The 18,140-nt window shown below is 39.4% G+C and overlaps 1 protein-coding gene across 2 annotated transcripts in view; it reads left to right on the plus strand.

The window, feature by feature from the left end:
* Positions 1-14,302: 14,302 nt before the first annotated feature.
* Positions 14,303-18,140, plus strand: part of casq1b (calsequestrin 1b) — a 48,989-nt gene continuing 45,151 nt past the window's right edge. Inside the window, exon 1 of one of the 2 annotated variants that reach the window (XM_051901461.1) lies at positions 14,303-14,780. In XM_051901461.1, coding sequence (XP_051757421.1) covers positions 14,544-14,780 — 237 coding nt within the window. In that variant the 5' untranslated portion in view covers positions 14,303-14,543. The remainder of the gene's footprint in view (positions 14,781-18,140) is intronic. The other variant, XM_051901462.1, reaches the window with a different exon arrangement.

Consider the following 18,140-nt stretch of genomic DNA (forward strand, 5'->3'; position numbering starts at 1 on the left):
AGGGCAGATGTCATCTATTCACTTGTAAAATGGGGGAGGTTTAGGTCTAGCATTGGTTTTAAATGTTGATCACAAGCATTTTGTTCAAAATTCTTAAATTTGAAACATTTTTGAGCATTCAAAATATAATTCCGATATCATTCATATATGGATTTTTTGTAATAGCTGTTGGTTAAAAAAAAGTGAAGGCAGACAAGAGTCAACCAAATTTAACCAAAATTATTATGATGATTTGAACCAAAAAAAAAAAAAAAATAATTAGTTTTATAAAGTTTTATACACTCCCCAGCTACTTTATAGGTACACCTGTTTATCTGCTTGTTAACGCAAATATCTAATCAGCCAAACACATGGCAGCAACTCAATGCATTTAGGTATGTCAAGAAGATCTGCTAAAGTTTAAACCGAGTATCAGAATGGGGAAAAAATCTGATTTAAAGGACTTTTATGGTTGTTTGCGCCAGAGAGGCTGGTCTGAGTATTTCAAAAACTGCTGATCTACTGGGATTTTAACGCACAAACATCTCTAGGTTTTACCAAGAATGGTCTGAAAAAAAAGAAAATATCCTGTGAGCAGCAGTTCTGTGAGCAAAAATGTCTTGTTGATTCCAGAGGTCAGATGAGAATGGCCAGACTGGTTTGCACTGATAGAAAGGCAACAGTAACTCAAATAACCACTCATTACAACTAAGGTATGCAGAGGAGCATATCTGAACGCACAAGACGTCAAACTTTGAAGAAGATGGGCTACAGAAGCAGAAGACCATACCGGATGCCATTCCTGTCAGCAAAGAACAGAAAATTGAGGCTACAATTTGTATGGGCTCACCAAAATTGGACAATAGAAGATTGGAAAAACGTTGCCTAGTGTGATGAGTCTCGATTTTCTTCTGCAACATTTAGATGGAAGGGTCAGAATTTGACGTAAACAACATGAAAACATGACTCCATCCTGCCTTCTCAACGGTTCAGGCTGCTGGTGGTGTAATGGTGTGGGGGATATTTTCTTGGCACACTTTGGGTAGGGCCCTTAGTACCAGTTGAATGTTGTTTAAATGCCACAGCCTACCTGAGTATTGCTGCTGACCATGTCCATCCCTTAATGACCACAGTGTAGCCATCTTCCAATGGCTACTTCCAGCAGGATAACGTGCCATGTCACAAATCTCAAATCATCTAAAACTGGGTTCTTGAACATGACAATGAGCTCACTATACTCAAATGGCCCCCACAGTCACCAGATCTCAATCCAATAGAACACCTTTAATATGTGGTGGAATTGGAGATTCACATCATAGATGTGCAGCTGACAAATCTGCAGCAATATGGACCAAAACCTCTGAGGAATGATTCTAGCACCTTGAATTTATGCCACAAACAAATTAAGGCAGTTCTGAAGGCAAAAGGGGCCGGATACTAGCAAGGTGTACCTAATAATGTGGCCGGTGAGTGTATGTCGTTGTGTTAACACTTTACATATGGTTTCATTTGTTAACATTAGGTAACTACATTAGATAATAAACTAACAATAAACAATACTTCTAAAGATTTTATTAATCCATGTTTATTTTAACATTTACTAACACATTATTAAAATAAATTTAGAAAGTAATAAAAAGTTGCATCTGTTTATATTATTTAATGGACCTGAGCTAACACAAACTAACAATGATCAGTTGTATTTTTATTAACTAACGCCAATAAATACTGTAACAAATGTATTGCACGTTGTTAGTTAATATTAGTTAATGCATTAACTAATGTTAACTAATGGGACCTTATTGTAAAGCATTACCATTATTTTTATATATACAATACATCTGTATGTCACAGTTGGGTAAACAAATGAAGAGAAGAGGGATCTATTGCAGTACTTCTTTTTATTAAATAAAACAATGAAGATAATCCACGCAGGAGAACTGTGGAGAACACTCAGCAGTGGTACAATGCAAGACAAAGAACTGAATACACTGAGGGCTAGAAATACTCAGGAATAATGAGGAACTGAACAAGAGACAGGTGGGACTAATCAAAAAACTAGTAGCCATACGTGGAAACACAGGAAACAGAAACCCAGGAACAAACTTACCATTAAAAAGAACATAATCCTGACATTACATTATTAAAAAAAAATAAATAATAATAATTCTCTTTGTCAATTTGTGGCATCTGTCAGGAGTTAGTAAGCAGCAATAAAATACATGAGACAGGAGTAGCAAACTTCATCCATCTTGTTTACTCTTTCATTTCCGTTCTCTCACACATTACATCGTGACACAACACTTCAAAATAGTAGTGAACAATACAGTTCTTCTCATTAACAAAACACTTTGCTTTCTACATTTTTCTATATATGGGTCAACAGGGTCTGGAGTTTTCAGTGGTCAGTTGAATACAATCTTGATCATATGCGCTCTACTGAAATGTGAAAACTTGGATGACTCTCACCTCAAACAATGAATCAATTTGAAAGAGATTCAAACCAATAACCAACAGCAAAAGCAACAAAACAGTAACTTCAGCTAACAGTCTGTCAGGTTTGTAGTTGCCAAGCAACAAAATTCACCATAAAAGGATTTTTGACAGAGTATAAAGGCATCACAGGTCTTTTGTATCTTTATGCACATTTGACTGACATTACTGTACTTGATTGCAAAATGTGAAAATACATTGGCTGTTCTGCAGCAGACGGAATCCTGCATTTCATAAGTCAGATTTGTAAGTAAATAGGTGTCACGTTTTGTTATGTTTACATGTCAGTGCAATAATCTCTTCCTCTGTCACTCTGCCTACAGGTTTTCCTAACATTGTGCCAATAGTGTAGTTTGGGGCAAATATTCTGTTTACAATATATTTTGTTGTTTGTGTACACTGCATGACATTATCATCAGAGCACAGGCCAAAATTTATGGAATTCAGACAGGACCACTTTGGCAAGTTACTTTGAGTTTATTAAAACACAAGTTATCTTTAGTGGTATGGTTCCTTATGGGGGTTCTTGCTCCGAAATTAGCAGTTTGAGCATACTTACCAAGCAGTAATACCACGTATATATGTCCCCGGTCTAATAGGACAATGGTAGTGATTGGAGCGATTTGACAGCTGACTGCGTCAGCTGGTCGCAGCACTATGCCTACGTGGCCTGACTGAACTAACGCTGCGCTCGATTATAGTCCATCAATATCATACGTATTCCATATTTCATCACCAGCTGTCATCTATCACCTCATCACCCTGCACCAGATATAAGGTCACTCCACTCACTGGTCTCGTCAATTGCTAAGGCTACTATTGTTTGGATTGCGACTTACCTGAAGTATACTTACCTCTGTGTCCTGCTCCTCGTCCCTGTCTCCTCTTCAGTCTCCATGTTCCTGTTTCTCCAGTTTTTTTTTTCTTCCAGTTTTTTTTTTTTTTTTTTCACAATGCTGAATAGACAACTAAACAAAATAACATGTAATTTACTTGAGGTTCTGACAACATGTTTATTGCTACAGTCTATTTTTTTTAAATGTATTTTTAATTAATAATTTGAATGATCTTTTTATGAATCAATGACTAACTCATAAAGACTTCACTTGTTTCAATATTAGATGGCTCAGTGTTTTTGAACAAATCTCTTGAATGATTCAGATAAATACATTTTTTAACAGTCACTTGTCACCACCTACTGGTGAAATGATGTAATTGTTACAATCTTTATTTGATGAGTCAAGTTACTTTCAACTGGTGATTTAAAAAGCTGATGATGGTGAAACTATACAAAAAATGTCTCAGTTATGACTGTAACCTTGGTTCCCTGAAAAGGGAACAAGACGCTAGGAAGCTATAAAGCGCACCCAGACCAAATAATGTCAGCTTCTGATAGGTCGAAGCAAGTCGATCACAGGCACGGCAGAAGTATGGCAGGGGGACGCAGCGTCTTGTTCTCTTTTCAGGGAACCAAGGTTACAGTCGTAATCGAGATGTTCCCTTTCAAGGAAACTCGCACTGCGTCGAGAAATGACACTGTGGGAACATTTATCCCCACACTGTTGTACTGACCAGTGCCTGTCTGGTGAAATCAGGTGAGCACAACTAAAACAAAGAAATTGGGACCCAGGGGTGAAGCCCAAATCTAGGTTGTAAAACCTGACGAATGTGTGCGGAAAGACCGCATCACAGACCTCTTGTAGGGATACCTCTATTAAAAGGCTTACAAAGCCACCATACTCCTCCTGATCCAATGCACCACGAAGGAAACACCAATGGGTTTCTCCCCAAAGACACCACCCAAACGTGCGTGGTAAGCAGCTAGACCGCCACAGGGGATAACCCTGCAGAGAATCAATTCTGCAGAAAGGAGCAAGGAGCAAGGAGCTCCCAGCACAGGACACTGGGACAAGAACCAAGACTTCTTCCACATAACCAAAGTACGAAGCACCTGCGTGTAACCTTGCATCATGCAGAATGGGTTGCCCCTCAAAGAAAACCCCTTGGTCATGAGCCACCACTGCAAAGGTCTCATGTACAGCAGGCCAAAATGTATCCAGTTGGATTCAGCTGCCAACAGACCTAACAGTCTCGCAACTGTTTGACAGTGAGTGACTGGCCTAGTTATCTTGCTCATGGCTGAAAGGATTGAACCGATACGAGCAGGAGAAAGATGTGCATGCATCGTTGTCTAATCCCACACCACAACTAAAAAGTGGTTCTCTGAAATGGAGAAAGCACACTTTTTGTTGCACTCAGCCTTAACCCCCCCCATACTTTAAAGCAGGCAAGGACGACATCTCAATGCCGATCCGCCATCTGCTCACACACTGGGCCAGAAATACAGGGTGACAAGACTAGGCCGAAAGGAAGAACCCAGTACGCTTTGTCCCCGAAAGCAACCCGAGGAACCTTCTTGGAGGCCCTTAGATCTGTCTTACCCTAGAAGACTTTGTACCCAAGAGTACCAGCCTCTCGAGACTGGTCTCCGGCACAACTTGAGTAGCCAATTCGGTTCCCCGAAGAGGATGACCGGCAGGAAAAAACCAAACTGACCCCTCTGAAACCCTCATCAGAGGGGGCAAGCATCCTAGCGCCACCACTTTTCTAAGCGGACACTGAGATATGGGCTTAATGGAGACCGCTGTGTCCCGAAGCACAGAAAGTGGTGGTATTGGCAGAATGGCCCCCTGGGGGCACCATGTAATGAGGTTAAACCGAGGTGGCAGGGTTGGCAGAATTGCCCCTGAGGGCACTGAAGGGAGATGTGTATATGTATGTATATATATATATATATATATATATATATAAATTACAGGCACATAATCTACACGTTGCCTCTGCAAACGCAAGATCCGAGCCACTATATTCTTTATTGCAGACCAGTAATCTACTCGCTGCCTCGGCAAACACGAGATCTGAGCCATTGATCTTTATTGCAGAACAGTAATCCAAGCCTTGAGCTGGACTCTGTAACACAGAGTCTATGATCCTCTGAAAAGTCTGAGTGGCATTTTTCAGGTTGAACGGCATTTGTGTGAACTCAAATAACCCAAGGGTTGACGACAGCAGTTTTCGGAATGTCGTCCGGGTGGACCGCCACTTGGTGGTAACCTCGCACCAGGTTTACATTGGAGAAAATTGTTTTGCCAGCTAGCCGAGCCGAAAAATCTTGAATATGCGGAACAGGGTAGCTAGCGGGAATTGTGACATCATTGAGTCTGCGGTAATCGCCACCATGTGCAAGGGAGAAGCCCAAGGACTATTTGAACATTGTACAATACCTAATTCTTCCATGTACGCAAACTTAGCTTTAGCGGTGGCTAATTTCAACGAGTCAAGACAGCAAGCACGAGCACACACAGGTGGACCTGTAGTAGAAATGTAATATTTCACACCATGTTTTGTGTTCGTTGTAGAGAAAGTTGGCTGAGTTAGTCGGAAAACTCAGTGAGCATGCGCAAAAACTCGCAACTAGGCTCTGAAGCATTTGACAAGGTTGTTGTTCAAAAAACACTGAGCGTACACGGAAAAGAATTGTAATCTTTTGCATTGACTAAGCGGTGGTTCTGCACATCAACCAACAAACCGTTTGCACAAAGGAAATCAGCACCCAACAAAGGACGAGCTACCTTAGCCACAACAAAATCCCAAGTGAAACGGTGTCCGATAAAACACAACTTAACCTGGCGCTTACTGTACGTTGGGATTTTGCTGCCGTTAGCAGCCTAGAGTCAGGGGTTCTTAAGCTCAGACTGCACATCGAGAGGAGTCGCTGGCAGTACGTCCACCTGAGCCCCAGTGTCACAGAGAAAATTTCATCCTGATATATCATCCATAATGAAGAGAAGGCAACCAGCATGTCCATTGTCCACAGCATTCACAGACTGTGTTGTACTCCTACCACGGAAATTATATGGCAATCGACACTTACGGGCCCTGTCCCCAAAACGAGAATGATAAAAACAAAATCCGTAGTCGTCTTGCCGTGGTGGTGCTTGTGCAATCCGATTAGCCACTACCACCAGCGGGTTAATGGAGGCGTTGAAAGATGCTGATATAGCACAACTCTGTGCCAGCAGTATGTAGACTGTCCGCTATTTTAGCCATCTCTCGTAAGTCCGTAATTATCATGCCAGCCAAAGCCGTGCAGACTTGTTCTGTCATTTTCTGAAAAAAGAAAAACAGTTCCTTGAATATAAAGCAAGGGCCTAACAATGTCAGCATGTGGTTCATAAGCTCAGAAGGCTTTGCATCACCCAGTCACCCTGGTAATGAAAGAAGCTGCTTCGCACGCTCTGATTCAGTCAAACCAAAAGTTCCCAACAGGTACGTTTTAAGGGCGCCATATTTGTCCCTCTCCGGAGGTTTGTTTAACAGGCTTACCGCTCACGATGCTGTGGAGCCGCTGAGTGAAGCTACGATGTAGTAGTACTTTGTGTCATCTGCAGTGACGTCTCGCAGCACGAACTGTGCCTCCGCCTGGGAAAACCATGCTTGCTGCTCCCAAACTTCAGAGCAACCACGTTGGCTGTCATTTTGTTGTCCACAAAAACAAAAAACAAAAAAACTCTGGAAACATCCAAGAGCATCGGGGTCACCACATGTGGGGATTCGTGTGATTAAATGAACAGAAACGACATCAAAGTTGAATTTGCTAATGAACTTGCTAATGTTTTAACAATCCGAACACCCTTAGAGGAAAACCTCAATCCCTTAAAGGGGAAAACACACACCGCTGGCAACTAACATTCTTAAAGGGGAAACCTAACAAGCACTGTATGCGAATTTTGTGACATCTTTAAGTGTATGTCGTCACAGGACACTAAAAATAGAGCTGAAATATGGGACTGTCCCAGGAAAAATGGGACGTCTGGTCACCCTACTGTTTGCTCGCCATTATACTCCTGTCTAGATAAAAATATGTTTGTGGACAAACAACAATAAATAGACAGAGACAAATTCACACAGAGCGCTTGCTGAAGGCACAGAAGCTGACATTGTTTGGTCTGGGTGTGCTTAATAGCTTTCTGGTCATGGCGTCACCCACCTTCTGTCACGCCATTGGACTGATTTCACAAGTGCTTCACGACGCAATCATGCAGAGCGTTCCCACAGTGTCAATTCTCAACGCAGTGTGAGTTCCCTTGAAAGGGAACAGTACCTAAGCCACATTATAGCTTAAACACAAATAACAAGGGTAATTACATCTAGCATTCATGCACAAAACTGTATTCATTGAGCACATTTAACATACTGTTTAATTTTCAAAAGTAATTTTAAAAGTGTTTGTTTTCCAGTAGATGGCAGCAATCTTCCACTAATCACTTTTTTCATGTTACCACCATGAATGAAACTAGATCTTCTTTAAAGTGAATTTTACATAAAATGCTGCTATTTTAAATAAACCCATATGCAAAAATCATTACTAATTTAGGCAATAAATAAATGAAACTAAAAAAGCAAATCGGGTAAAAAAAAGTAAATCGGTTGACTAAGCAATGTAGTTATGTTTTTGTGCTTTTGTGTTTTTTTTTTTTTTTTTTAATATTTTGAATTAATAGTATTAAAATACAGTATTAGTTAAAAAAAAAAAAAAAACTCCATTACGGATGGGCGGAATCCTTAGCATTTGCTTATTCCGCTGAAAGCAAGAAAGAGCCTCAGTACTGCTGAATAAATGCACTACTACACAAACGCATGTCTACTGTGTGTTGTGGGTTTTTGTATGTGGTTTTGCTTTCTGTAACTTACAGTAATGGAGATATAAGCTGTGTGTTATCTTAAGGTTTAAGATACAGTCTGATCTCCACCGGAGATGCTCCCATCAATTCTCTTTTGAGGGAACCTCTATGCTGCATCAGAGATAAAGCTATGGGAACGCCTCTGCGTGATTGGGCCTGAAGCAAACGTGTAATCACTCATTGGTGGAACATCATTCTGTAGCGTGTGACATCATAACCTGGAAGCTATAAAGGATACCCGGAATAAACATCGTTAGCGCTCTGTGCCACTTATTTGGTGTTTGTTTGTCCCATTGGAACTGTATTGAATAATTATGGAGAGTAAACAGCAGTTCAGATTGTGTTTTTCTCCCTGCCTGCCTTACATTTGTAGTGATTTTGGATTAGCCTCACATGAGGGCACCACAAATGTTGTTATTTATGGTCTTAAATATTAATATTAATATTGAGTCAGATGATTCCTTCCAATTTTTCGGGGCACCAGTCAGGAATCTCACCTTGACAATAAAGAACAATCGTGAAAGATTGTTGACTGAATTAGAATTTTATAAATTGGAAGAAGTTTATCATCTGACCAATCTGAAGGATTTAGTGAGATTAAGACAAGCTTGTAGAGCCTCTTATTATCAACACAAGAATGACACAGTTTGCAATAAAATGAATTTATTAACAAAAAGATATACAAGAGTAAAATATCACACTCACTAAATACTACAAAGGAAAATGACTAAACTACTAAGGAAAAATGACTAAACTACTAAGAAAATTGGAATCAAAACAGAAACTACAAACTATAACGCAAATGGATGTTAACAAAACCAAATGCCAAGCAGATGAGCGACGGATTGAACGAAGCAATGAATGGCTAACTAGCAGTCTATGAGGGAGTCAATTGTGGTCTTTCTGGATGCTGGCATGAAACAGTAAATAAGCATTTACTATGAACACAGAACGTGTCTAATGTATCTATCTGTGTACGCTGACCCTAGATAAACAGTCTCTACACAAATAGCAATCTCATTTAGCAACAACCTAATGCCAAGGCCTTTGGGAAAAGGTTTGGTTAGCTTATGTTTACGTTTCACTTGGTCGGGTGATCAGTCCAGGAATGGGAAACGTTGTCAACTGGTATCCTTCTGTGTGCAGTGGGAGACTGGATTGCTTTCCAACAATTGCAGAGCTGCACTGAGTGCTGGAGGTCTTTGTGTAATCCAGAGAACTGTAGGTCAGATGGTGGTCGGTCCGTAGTATCTTCTGTAGGTTGGAGGTACTTGAGTTATGCAGGTCAGGAACCAAAGTCCTCTGCAGAAGCAGTTGGGCTGCTTGAAGATCCGTGCGGTGAAAGGTTTACTCGCAAGAGTATCACCTTGGTTGTGCTGTTGTTCTTCCCTCGTCAGGTCAGAAACTCAGAACAAGGGTCTAGTCACTTGGGAAAGCTTTTATTCCTTCCCATTGGGGAGGGGATTACTAATCCCCACCTTTCCTGCTGTGGTGATGTGATTGGGTCGTAGCATTCAAGGTGTCTGCTCATCGCATCATCCATTCCACCTGTGGAATTTGTTGTATTGTCCCAAGATACACAGTTAAATAAGACAGTGTCTTTAGGACCTTGAAAATGCTTTATTTCTTTTTCAAACCTTTTTCAAAGTCCTTGTGGCAGTGTCCAACTTAATACGAATTGGTTGAGGTATCACACTTCTGTCTCAGTGGGTGCAGTTGCATTGGCTTTTATTCCAGGTGTGGTTTCCACTGTGTGTGCACAGTTTCCTGGATGAGTAAAAGGACGTATAGGACATGTTCCTTACAGTATTCCTTTCCATTTTTCAACTCGTGATGAGATAAGCCTTTGATCAATGGGCCGTTGATGTCGTCTTTCCTGTCCTCCACCTTTGGCAGTCCTGATTACAATAGTCATTTAGTTGTCGTTGAGGATCCTATCACACTCTTTTGTATTAATCAAAGTGGGACAAAGGAATGTCTGTTGTGAAGCTCTGGTGCCATCATGTCTGCTGTTCACTACACATTATAGGGTGTGATACTCGTGATCTGTGCGGTTTTTTGATCATGGGGTTTGCAAATGGATCTAGTAGAGGAGCTTGAAACAGGTGCTGCCTTTTCTTGGCTCTCACCAGCTAGATCCAGCACTTTCACTAGGGAATTGGAAGCGTGCTCTGTGTTTTTTTTTCCATACCTAGTGAGGGCCCAGTGCTGATGCTATCCAGCTCTGAGGAGGTAGATGTGCTCAGCATTGAGGCAGGGGAGACTGAGGACTTGCCACATCTGTCATTTAGGGCGTTTTCACACTGGCAATTTAGTTCAGAATGGGACACGGTTCGCATGAAAATTTGGTAATGTGAAAGCTGTCATGTGGACCCGGGTGCAGGCTTGTTCAGGAAGTAAAGTAACTGCGGTCGTACCCTCTTTACAGACTTGCACACCAGTTCCTCCTGTGGGCCCAGGGCAAGTTGCTCTCTGTGAGCACAATCTGCATCCCTGGACACCTGAATCAGGGGACAGACATCTTGACGATGCAGGGGATGAGGCCTGGGGAATGGAAACTCCACCCCAAGATGGTGGAGTTGATTTTGAAAAAGTTCGGCCAGGTGGAAGTGGACCTGTTTGCTTCTCAAGAAACACCACATTCTCCACTTTGATTCTCTCCCTCCACAAGGAGACTGTACGCATTGAAGTAGAGAGTCTTCACTTCATGGTGCAAAGAACGTCATGTGGACCCAGTTAAATGCCTGATTGGTTCAGTGCTGGAGTTCCTCCAGGATCGTTACTCGGGTGGGCTATCCCCTTCCACTCTGATGGTGTATGTGGCAGCCATTGTGGCTTACCATGTACCTTTGGGTGGTGAGTCTTTTGGGAGAAACACTTTGGTGTCTCGTTTCTTTCGTGGTACTAATTTCCTGTGTGGTATGCACTATAGTTTTACAGGCCCTCTGTCCTCCACCCTTTTAGGCATCGGACCAGGAAAGAACAAACTTGCTATGCCCAGTCAGAGCACTAGATTGTTATGTCCAAAGAGCTGCCCAGTGGTGTAAAACTGACCAGCTGTTGGTATACTTCGGTTCACCCAGGCAGGGTTCTCCAGCATCTAAGCGAAGAATTAGCAAGTGGTTAGTTGTGGAAATTTAGAGAATAACAGCTTTATTATCAGGGGTTTCTCTTCAAGAAGTGTCTGATAAGTCGGGGAATGGTCCTCTCCACACAAATTTGTGAGGTTCTATAGTCTAGACTCTGACTCCTCACCAGGTTTGCTTGATCATGTGTTGAAAACTGATTATATATTTGTATTCATGCTATCTATCAACATTATGTACAGTGTCCTTGGGTTCTTGAAAGGCGCTATATAAATAAAACATATTATTATTATTATTAGCCTGTGCTCGCTATCATTTACAGTAGGACAGGCATTTTTCAGTATGGCGTAGTGGGTATTCACATTCGCATAGCGTCTTCTCCAACGTAACGTAGAAGTTTCCTCGAAAGGGAACGTCTCGGTTACAACTATAACTGTGGTTTCCTGAGTAGAGAACGAGATGCTGTGTAGCCTTGCCATGCTTTCTGCATGCCCGTGAATGACTTTCTTCAGCCAATCAGAAGCTGTTGATTTTTGGCCGGGTATCCTTTAAAGTTTCCTGGTTATGACATCACAAGCTACGGAATGACGCTCCACCAATGAGTGATTATGCACGTGATTCAGACACAATCACGCAGAGGCATTCCCACAGCATCATCTCCGACACATCATCTCATTCTCTACTTAGGGAACCATTGTTACAGTCGTATCCATCCACAACGAGATGTATTCGAGTTGGTCAATGAAGATTTGATGGATGAACTCTCAGCTCAATTGGCCTCTTGTAGTATCAAAAGTGTTAAGTCTTTTCAGTTTTGTGGATGTCGCCATCTTTTATATTACTTTAGTCACTGTCGCTATGATTACTGGTAAGAGAATATGGGCTTGACTCTCGTTGCACATTCATTAAGACAGCATTCAAGACACTACTGTAAGTTACTGTTTGAACAGAACATTTCGAGACTCACACCTGTAAGTAAACGCAGTTGTCAATCCTAAAAGCTGACAGTGTGAACATAGCCATTCAATCAGTGTCAAATAAAATTATAAACTTTAATGTTAAATAATGTAAAAAAATACACAGCACACAATGTCATCTACAAAACAAATTCTGAATTGCCAATAAGAAATACAAGTTGTTGTTTTTTTTTTTTCATACTGTAGTCACCTTGAAAGCAAAAGCACTGCAATCCAAATAAATTGCAGCTGATTGATGATTTTTTTTTTTTTTTTATATAGTAAAAACTGAAAGAAAAAAAAATCTTTACAGTCCATAGTACACTCCACTTCGCTTCACTGGCCCAAACATAACTCCCTACAAACGCCTCAAACTGTTTTAGCTGGCAGCACATGAAATATAAGAGCTAAGGTCAAGTGTTAAACTTTATTAATATCCCAACTCAATGTTGTTTGTAAATGAATATTTGAGGGACTGTTTCAATGGTTTATCTCATTTTCTTTCCATCTGGTACTGTTTATAAATTTCATTCTGTGCATATTAATGTAAACTATGCCATATAAATTGAAATTAAAAATAAATCAAGTCAAAATAATATGTATCTGTACAATATGCATAAATGCATATGATTTATGCTCAAAAATTTGTCAATACTTTTATATTAATGCATTTGGCAGACACAATACATTAAAGTACATTTTATTTGTATGTGGGTTATGCTAAATTTATAATACATTGTTCTAAAGTCATAAATAGCCAATTCTTTGTACTGTTAGACCATTCCTCCTACTTTCCTTTATGGATTCATGTCACAATGAAGAGCAAAAGCTTTGGGAGTGTTTGCTCTGGCAAACAAAATCAGGGTGAAACTAGACACTTCATTTCAGCTGTGCCAGCTTGACCAAGTAGTGGCAAAACGTACAGTACACGCCATCTTGTTCTCAGTGTCAAAGCATCACCTTATTTTTAGTAAGGGTCACAGCCCTGCAAAACTTATTATGGCAATGGAATCCTGTTGCCCACTTCAATACCTGCCCTCTTTCAATGAAAGCACCAGCAGGTAAAAACTGTCAAATTTGACTAGCATTTCAATCTGCACATAAAGTCTGATGTCATGTGTCACCTCTTATGGGTCCAAATGTGGTACAGATGCCAAAAGAAAACAACGAACAGTAAATATACACTCACAATGATTTAATACTACCAAAAAATCATGATCCTAACCTTTATCTCCATGCCAAAATCCTAGATGGCCAGACAGTGATTTATCTTTTATAAATCGTTAGAAAAATGTGTCCGGGAAACTGTGAAAACGTAGACTATAGTGTACACAGTTTTTAAATGCTAAGATTTAAGGGGCTCTTCACCGCAAAATGGGTTTTCTATAAAATTTGGCTGCCTATACAGTAGAAAGGTGGGTAAAAAATGAAATCAGTGCTACCTGACTAGAGGAAAGAGAAAAGGCCAATTCAGCTCAACCCCCTGAAGCAAAACGCTTTCACGTACAGTTAAGTAAGCTGTTGCCATAGTGTTCCTTTTTTTTTTTAAACAGCTGTTTAAAGAGTAGAAGAAGTACAATATAATTTTCAGTCATCAACCTACTCTTACAATAATTGTTTTGATAATAACTGTCCATAGGCGTGGATACAAAAATGCGGAAGCATAATCTGTAATTTTCACGAAAGCTCTGGAGCTGTCAAAAGTCTTTTTTGTCTATTTGTCTGGACTTTTGCTGACAAATAAACTTGAATTTCTCTGTCCAGGTAACGCAGAGAACAAGTAAACATTGTTCATTTACATACTATCATACTATACCAACATTGTAACAATATAAAGCAGATTGAAATTTGGAGAAGTTACACTTTAAATGTGTAATATGAATAAATAGTGCTCATAAACAGCTGATGAGATAGTATAGTATTCTCATGTGAAATGAGTAGAGGCTTGGAACCGGAAGCAGTATTCCTTACGTCACGACTTAACAAGCAGAAAGCTTGACTGGTCTGGGTGCAATTTGAGATTCATTCTAGTTGCTCCAACCCATATGATACCATGGGATCTCACTCTGAACACGGGTATGTTCAGAGTGACATCCCCACCCTCCCCAACAGCTAGTCAACTTGTGCATGTGTCTTTTTAAAAGGGTATAAGGAGTGAGACCTGCTCTTCTCTGGGTGGCGAGCACATGGATTGGACCTTGTTCCTAATAGTCTGTCTTTAGTTAGGAACAAAGTAAAAACAAGCAACTCATTTTTAACCATTTCAAGTGAGACATAACAGTGACATGAAGCGGAGTTGGGTGCTTTTAGTGGTTCTGCTATGTTTTGCTTATCTGTGTTGGAGTGAAAAGGGCCTGGAGTTCCCTGAATATGATGGGAAGGACCGTGTTCATCAACTGACCAGCAAGAACTACAAGTCTGTAATGAAGAAATATGATGTCATGGTGATCTACTACCACAAACCTGTTGGTGAGGACCGCATGTCCAGAAAGCAATTTGAAGTGGAGGAACTTGCTTTGGAGGTGAGTGGAGAATTATGAGAAAGGAATGTTAGCAAATTGGGAAAGATTCAAGTGAATGAAGTGATAGCAAATTGGAAAAGGTTCAAGTGAATGAAGTGTCCTTCAGTGAACCATTGAGTGATGGGGTTGATTCACAAGGAGACATGTTGGGTTCTGGGGCCTCATTTAAAAATAAAGATGTGCATATAATGATCCTAAATGTGAATGTACTGTACGGCAGTTTCCGAAATGATTTTGCTGCCTTAAAATTTTACATTTAGTCAACTTGAAATGTGAAGTTGTATTAAGTGGCTGCTTAGATATTTGAGTTATCTTAAGTTAAATCCAAGAAAGTTATTCTAACACTAAATTTTAAGTTGTGATAGCATCTGTAAAATAAATTAATCTTAAATTCAAGCACAAACTGTACAAGCGCATCAACTACAGATGGCCACAATTATGTCTTTTTGGTTCAGAAGTACAGCATTCATCATCGTCAATGGGCAAAGAAATTCAAGCTCTGTGTTGTAATTATTAAAAAAGCAATTCAAATGTTGCTCATTTGTGCATATAATTATATTAATGCATATTGAGATCACCTATTTATTATTACATTTTCATAAACCATGTTGAATTAATTGAATTACTGGTATACAAGCAACAGCAAAAATTATATTTTTATATAAGATATAAGATTTTAATAAGTAATGTAACAAGCTTTTTAAAAAAAAAAAAAAAAAATGCTCTTCGATGGCGTATGCATAAGAACTTTTTCATGTCAGTTTCTGCCTTTATAAATCCCAATGTGATCTTCTCTTTTGATGTAGGATAAAATCCATGGTATCAAATTGTACATGCATTTTATAAACGAGGCCCTTGTCCTGTCTTAGAATGATGAAAGCTCTTCCATTTATCTGATATCTCTCTGATATGGTCTATGAATTATTATTATTATACTAACAATTGTGTTTCCTTACTGTGATTTGTGATAGATGTGAGAATGCTAACTGTAGATCAGCTAACTCTTCTCAGCTGTTGTCAGTGTTGACATTTTTAGATCACTGCAGTGTCCTCTTACAGTTCAGCTTAGCTGATGTTAGTCAGCAACAGTAACTGTAGTGTACCCACCAAAAAGAAAAATATATAAAGGGTTGAGTGATTTTCTGATTCTCTCTCTGATTTCATTTATGTAATTGGTTTTCAGACTTTGTAACCAGGTTTCCCATCCCTCCTGCAAAACAACATTCAAACACTTCCCTGCATAGGATATGACATTTCCTTTTGAAATTATGATAGAGGTCAAACTTTCTACCACCAGAAACTAAGGCTGTCAATACAGTAAAATATGTCGATATATCTATATTTCCTCTCTAATATAGAGTGAATTCTGGTAAATTGAGACACATTTCACCATTGAGATGACTGGGAAAAAATGGCCCAATCATCCTCAATTAACCTTAATACATCTCAAGAAAGTAAAAAAAATAAAAAATAAAAAACTCCTTAGCAAACATTCTTACTGTAATATAGAGTTCTTGTTCACAAACTCCTATGAAATTGTGCCACAAAAATTTGCACCAGTGTCTCTTCATGTGTGGAAAAACCTATAACAAGGGCCTGAATATGCTGTTTGCTTGGTATAATTGTCAGATATAGAATGTAGTTCTAGTATATACCATAATTCATAATGAAATTTAATATAATTTTAATGAAAATGAGGCTGTGGGAGATGAAAATCTGTTCAATATGATACAAATCAAAATTTTCAATAGTCGGTTTTTGATAATCAAAAATGTGTAACAAGTAATTTAAATGTTTCATTGGCTTTTATTAACATCAAAATGGTACAATATTTTTAATGGACTGTACTTCTATCATTTACATTGTCATTGAAGATAGCAACAAATTTAGGTTGTCTACCCTGACTAAGGTCTATTAGTAAGGTCTATTAGTTACAGTAGTATTCGTCATGGACTTGCCATTGAGATTGAGAATATTTTTTGAGAATTCACCCTTAGATTTTTGGACTTGTTTCTTCCCTTAAACCCTTTGATAATCCTTGTGCTGTCAATATATAAAGGCATAGCCTTCAGAAATAAGGAAACAGCCCCCTTATTCCCCTTGAGTCGGCTCAATGTGTCTTTTGCCGCTTGCAGTGCTTCGTGTTATTCCCGATTTGCGTATTTAATCTCTTAAGCTATCACAGATCTGTCATGGTTACCATCTGAGACACTCCCTGCTAATACTCCATCACTGAAAAGGCATTAGTGTCATGATTTGAATGTTTCTTATGAGCTGGTACAATAGGAGACAGCAATAAATATAGCAGTGGAAGTGAGGGTAAGTGCTTTCCAAATCTGACTGTGCATGCAAATTTAAATGACTCAGACTGGGTGGGAAAGACTGGGTGGTGTATTTTCTGTCCACTTCTAAATCAGGATATACTAGGTTTTATATAGAGAGTTCATTTCTATATGGCCCATTTTGACCCTGAGTAACTGTCCCGTGGTTATGCAAATTTAAAGTCCCTATCTCACAGATACCATGATAATGAGCGGCCTATCCAGTGCTGTGTCTCCATAAACCTATAAACTGAGTCCAAGCTGCTGCATAATAAACCTGCTGCTTTGAGCTACTGTACATGCATATGATTATGCATTTCACGCAACTGTCATGTATGTTGGTCATGAGCCACAAGAAGTGTTATGGTGATAAATTATGGCAGTGAGCTGTTTTTGGGTAACATCATACGGAAGAGTGCAACACAATGAGTGGGCTTGATAATGAATAAATTGGCATGAATACATGCATATGGTTTGATTGAAGGGTCAAGGTCTGGTTAGTAACTAACTGCACCATATGAGGACAAAGAAGATCTTTTACCATAGCCATGTATTCCCTTCTGAAAAGAAGTGCACTAATTGTATTGAATGTGTACTTGTAGTCATAGGCTCCGATTTTTGCTTCTGCCGGTGGGTGCCCACAGTTTTCACACTTTTAGAGGAAAAAGCTGCCCATAACTGCTGATCTAGGATCAGTTTTCTCATAATAACATATTGGCGAAACAGATTTGGACAATGACCAGTCAAAAACTCTGGTGTTTTGAGCGGTGAGTGGATTCTGAGTTTTGCAAGCTCACAAATCCTCTCATTATATCAGACAAAGTGTAGACATTATGTAAATAAGATATGCAGTCAGCTTGATTTATTATACCAGAACTATGTGAGGTCACAATAAACTAAGAAGTTGTCAGTGGTTCATAAGATCATATAGGAAGTGTAAGTAAATGATTGATAAAATATTTAAATGTACATTGATGCATCTTATTATTTAGTTACTTAGTATGTTAATAAATGCTTTATTAACACACATTCCTAGTGT

This window comes from Ctenopharyngodon idella, chromosome 7, assembly GCF_019924925.1.
Source record: "Ctenopharyngodon idella isolate HZGC_01 chromosome 7, HZGC01, whole genome shotgun sequence".
In the NCBI taxonomy this organism is placed as follows: domain Eukaryota; kingdom Metazoa; phylum Chordata; class Actinopteri; order Cypriniformes; family Xenocyprididae; genus Ctenopharyngodon; species Ctenopharyngodon idella.